This window comes from Ptychodera flava, chromosome 17 (assembly GCF_041260155.1).
Source record: "Ptychodera flava strain L36383 chromosome 17, AS_Pfla_20210202, whole genome shotgun sequence".
In the NCBI taxonomy this organism is placed as follows: Eukaryota; Metazoa; Hemichordata; class Enteropneusta; family Ptychoderidae; genus Ptychodera; species Ptychodera flava.
Window position 1 is genome coordinate 26289832 of NC_091944.1, and position 4997 is coordinate 26294828.

General features: G+C 36.6%; 1 protein-coding gene across 5 annotated transcripts in view; it reads left to right on the plus strand.

Moving 5' to 3' along the window:
- Nucleotides 1-4662, plus strand: part of LOC139115887 (macrophage mannose receptor 1-like) — a 147673-nt gene extending 143011 nt beyond the window's left edge. For 2 of the 5 annotated variants that reach the window (XM_070678295.1, XM_070678294.1), the window contains exons 7-10: nucleotides 383-453; nucleotides 1852-2660; nucleotides 3295-3537; nucleotides 4126-4662. In XM_070678295.1, the coding sequence (XP_070534396.1) occupies nucleotides 383-453; nucleotides 1852-2048 (268 nt within the window). In that variant the 3' untranslated portion in view covers nucleotides 2049-2660; nucleotides 3295-3537; nucleotides 4126-4662. The remainder of the gene's footprint in view (nucleotides 1-382; nucleotides 454-1851; nucleotides 2661-3294; nucleotides 3538-4125) is intronic. The other 3 variants (XM_070678297.1, XM_070678298.1, XM_070678296.1) reach the window with 3 other exon arrangements.
- The last annotated feature ends 335 nt before the right edge of the window (nucleotides 4663-4997 follow it).

Here is a 4997-nt window from a genome sequence, read left to right on the forward strand (position 1 = left end):
ATAATAAATGTTTGCCAAAACATAAAATGGCCCCCTCATGCAAATAAAGCAAAAACACAGTACGCAGTGTATATATGCATTCGAGTCTTCACAGAAACAACAGAGTAGTCCAATATAATGCATAGTGTTGAATGTTTTCAGTGGCACACCATATGCCATGTTTTCTTTGTAATATTACCAATTTTTAAAAATGGCGGGAAATCAAAATAACCTTAAAATTTAAATTTACTTGTCCAATTTTTCAGTGGTAAAGGACTGTAGCCTTTAAATCTGTAGAATTTAAAGAAAACCAGAGAAAATAGAAAGCCTTTTTCAGGTCGACAAATTTCAAGAGTCACAGCTACAGGGGCTTTAATGTATCTAATAAATGCATCTTTTGAAGGGCTGCGAGGGATCTCCAGTGGGACGATACACCCTGCACTGTAACGAAACCATTCGTTTGCGAAGTCGAAGGTAATTATTGCAAGATTAATCTAGTTTTCTACCTCTGAGCTAGATAATCGTCAGGAGAAAAGAGACAATAGAGCTACTGGAAACTTTATCTCGTATTGTCTGCCGATAATTCATAACTATGTAAACAAGAGTTTGCTCCAATTTTTCTTTCGTCTTTCTGGAATAGTTATTTCGATTTAATTTGTATATAAATTGACTGCTCTGTTCGTTTTATCAGCAATTAATTTAAGCAATCAGGTCATTTTGGAGTTTAGCCTTTTTTTAACCTAGCAGATTTGGTATATTTCAAAAAAAAATCAATTAAATCATGTATATTGCTGGCTTATGCCATGCTATTCCTTATGCGAACAGTAATTATTACGTATATTTTTGTCCTTATTAATTGATACTTTCATAGCAGACTCAAATTCTTCAGATAATGTCCTAAAATTTGTATGGTCATGCATGCCTATCTTTCTGTTTCTAAGAGGATTAACTTATAGTTACTGGTGTGCAACCTGCAATCGGGTGAAAAAGGTGATACGCGCCTCAAAATTTGGAGACTTAAAGTTTTACTCAATCTTTCCGCAAGGAAACTTTCAATCATTCGGTCTCGAAATAAATGATGACAATCAGGGACCATCATGCAAAATTGGGTATAAAAAACCAAATTTCCAATACTTACCAGCACTTGAAATTCGAAATGGCCGCCACTCCAGTGTTAACTGTATCAAGGAAAACAAACATAAACGTAGGATCGAGATGATAAAAACTTTATTTACTCCACAAACTTCAAAATGAGTGTCCCCAAGTGGTAGACCAAAAAACATAAAGTGAAGATTTGACAGTCCAAATATTTATCCCCGAGAGTCACTATACCTTACATTTAACTCTACTTCGAGACAATTTTAATAAAATGTAAGGTCAAAGAGCTTTTCCTGTTCGTACTTTTCAATGAATTGTAGTTTGAAATTGGCGTTGCTAAGTCTGCTTAAACATTACTTGTAACCGGATTTGTACGTCAGTTTATTTCTAATTTTAAGAATTTGTCTCGCTTGATTAATTTTACTCTTTATCTGTAGTTTTTATCATTGTCTTCATTTCCTGTTGAATATTTTATTCTTCAGTCTGTTATCTCCAATCTGTCCAGCTGTCTTTACTACTTTTCCCACACAACAAATAACTGCCATTGTAAAGATGTCAATTATTGTTACCTCCAGCATAGATCAGTCAAATGTTACCTCCACTGTTTCTCATTGTATGGAGCATTTGAAACAAATATGGTAGTATTTGTAACAATCAATAGAAGAAGAAGAAGAAGAATACACCACATGCATTTGATTCATTCAATGATACTCAGTTAAACTTTTTTTTTGGTACGACCAAGAATAATGAATCTCTTTTTCCTATGACAAACAGCAGCACCAAAAACGGAACCACCGCCGACGGAAGCACCACCCACCGAAGCACCACCCACCGAAGCACCACCCACCGAAGCACCAAAAACAGAGGCGCCTCCACACGTCGGTAAGTCAAGGCATGTTGCATATGAAAACGTCATCTCTGTGCTGTTTCTTGGTAGTGTATGGCATGCCTTCCCGATGTTTAATTTTTAGTGTTATTTTGTCCGGCAAGAAGGTCAGCAGCAATGAAATACCCTGTTACATTTAGGTTGCTGCAACGTTTGATTGCACCTTAAACTGCCACATTCATGCAAACGTAAATGTATAAATGTTCTATCTGTAAATGATGTGTAGTGAATTCATAAAAATTTAATAGACGTTATAACCTCTTTCACTTTTTTTGATCTTCAATGTGCCAACGAAAGGTGAAAGTAAGTACAATTGGATTTCATTTTTCTATCTGACTGTATTGTTGCCCATTTACATCAAGTGAACATTTTCTTCAGTATATTCATAATGAATAGTAAAGGTCTATATATCGCGTCACGGCATTACTTATCATTAATCATCTTAAGAAAAACACCCCTCAACTAATATAGGATTGTGGTTTTGTTTCACATCATTAATGAATTTGTCCGGGGTCCAGTAATATTTTAACTTATGAGGTTTACTGACAATCAGTCCGTTATGGAAGCTCAATATCTTCAAACAAACGACTAAGGCATACACTATGAGTGTTAAAGATAGGGTTTTAATAGGGACCCAATTAGTAACTCTGTGTTATTCTTTCTCACAATGCAGCCACAATGATCCCAACGTTAGCACGTAAGTGATATACGTTTTGACAGATTTCCATTTAGCATAATCATTTTACAATTCTATACTTTTGCAGTTATTAGTCGAGGTCACCACAGATGTTACATGCTTCATAGCCTTTGCGTATTTATATCTCTCTCAACAAAAGAAATTAGACTCTTGCCTGCCAGAAAATGGTTTGCGTATAAACATAGCAACAATGGCTTGTAGACATCCGGTTATGAGTGGGCAAGCGTTTTGTGTTAAAACACAAATTGCGCGCATAAGTTAAAGTTGTCAACTTCCAAAGAAATTTTGTGAAGTGAAGCAGCTTGTTGTTATATTTATTATGTTCTTATACTTTCTGAATCAGGGTTGTCAATTTGTAAGCGTGTGATTACGTATCGTTTGGTAATTATCACTATAACTGCGTTCAGTTGTTGTCTATACAAACATCCGCACACTTGCAAAAGCTATTTCAACTGACGTTTTTCCTTCCGACAATCTCGTGATATTTACCGCGTAAAATTTGAGATAGTTAGGGAGAAATGATTTAAGCCGTATGAAAAAATAGCACTTTCCAAGTCTTTATCATGTAAGCCAAGAGAGGGCGCTGTTTTTTCTGTTTCTTTTTTCTGATTGCATTAATTTGGCTATGTTTTAGCCTGCGAATTTCCCGTTGCACTTAGCAACGTAGCAGTTGGCAAAGCAGCATCTCAGAGCTCGGACAAGAAAAAGAAAGATTCAGCGCCTGAGAATGCCGTTGATGGAAACAAAGATGGCGACGCAAAGAAAGGTGGCTCGTGTTCGTGGACTGACAAAGAATACCAACCATGGTGGAAGGTAGACCTTGGACAAACATATGACATCTACGAAGTTGTTATCACTAACAGAGAAGACTGCTGTAGTGAGTACAGACGTTCACACTCTATAGCATGATACAGCGGCCGAGAGGTTCAGCTGTGTTCTGAAATAAGTCCTGTATGCAAACTTACCAAGTTATATCTCTTGGACTCTCATTGACTTGTATGAAATCTTATTCTAATAGCTAGTGGTGTAACATTCCTTCAAAAAATATGTATGCAAGCATATACGAAAGCACGAAAGCACGTAGCTGTATGTATGTATGTATGTATGTATGTATGTATGTATGTATGTATGTATGTATGTATGTATGTATGTATGTATCTATGTATCTATGTATCTATGTATCTATGTATCTATGTATGTATCTATGTATCTATGTATCTATGTATCTATGTATATGTATCTATGTATGTACGTACGTACGTATGTACGCATGCATGCATATGTTCATACGTGCATGCATGCACGCAATCACGAACGCTTGCACCTACCTACCTAACTACCTACCCACCCTTCTATATATCTATCTTTTGATCATATTCTAGGAATCTAGGGAGCTATGAATTGATATTTCTAAATTTTTCTGTATAGCATAGCATTGCTTTCGTCTTCTGTATTTGCTTTCAAGATTTCCGTATTAAGAACGCGGAGATTCGTGTTGGTGATAGTGAAAACTTTGAAGAAAATCCCGTTTGCGGAATGATGATCCTCGGCAAAATGGCTAAGCAACAACCCATCCATATCAGATGTGGTTGTGATATCCCGATGAAGGGACGACACGTCAGCATACAACTAATCGACAAGGAACAGCAATTAACACTGTGTGAGGTCGAGGTCATGGTCGGCTAAACGTCAGTTCTTGACAGGACACATTATTATATTGATGCAATATGCCTTGCAAAATGTTTTTGCAATGCATCCTTTAGGTGTCTATTCACTATGTCTTGTGCTACGTGTTTTAGTGGCGTCATTACATGACAGTAAGTTAGTGATTTCAATTAGCTTTACAGTAGATGGCATGCTGTTAGTATTCTAAAGACAAACAACCATACGAAAAAGTATTAAGTGATAGTCAGAGAAAGGATTTTTGCCTTTACAACTTTATACAAGTTGACATGTCAATTTGATCTATAGCATGAATTAAAGGAATCTAAATTCAGCATAATCCCTTCTGTATCTGTGACTGATACTTTAATCTCGTTCTAATTTCTCTTCTCTGGTCCTTTTAATCGGTCGCGAGAAAACTCCGGATAATCTACAACAGGTGACTCTTTTTCAGACAACAGATCCACAAACACACATGCCAGTGCATATAGAAGGAACTTCGCTGTTTTTGCAATCGAAAAGAAAAGGTAACACCAATGGCTTAAAGCTCTACCAGTAGCCTATACTTTTTGCATAAAATAGGAGGAGTCACCCGTTAAGCCGCGATTCTTAATGACCTTGTTCTCCACCTGATTCTCGTAACCTAAGTAACGCTGGTCTTTTCATCACTGGCTT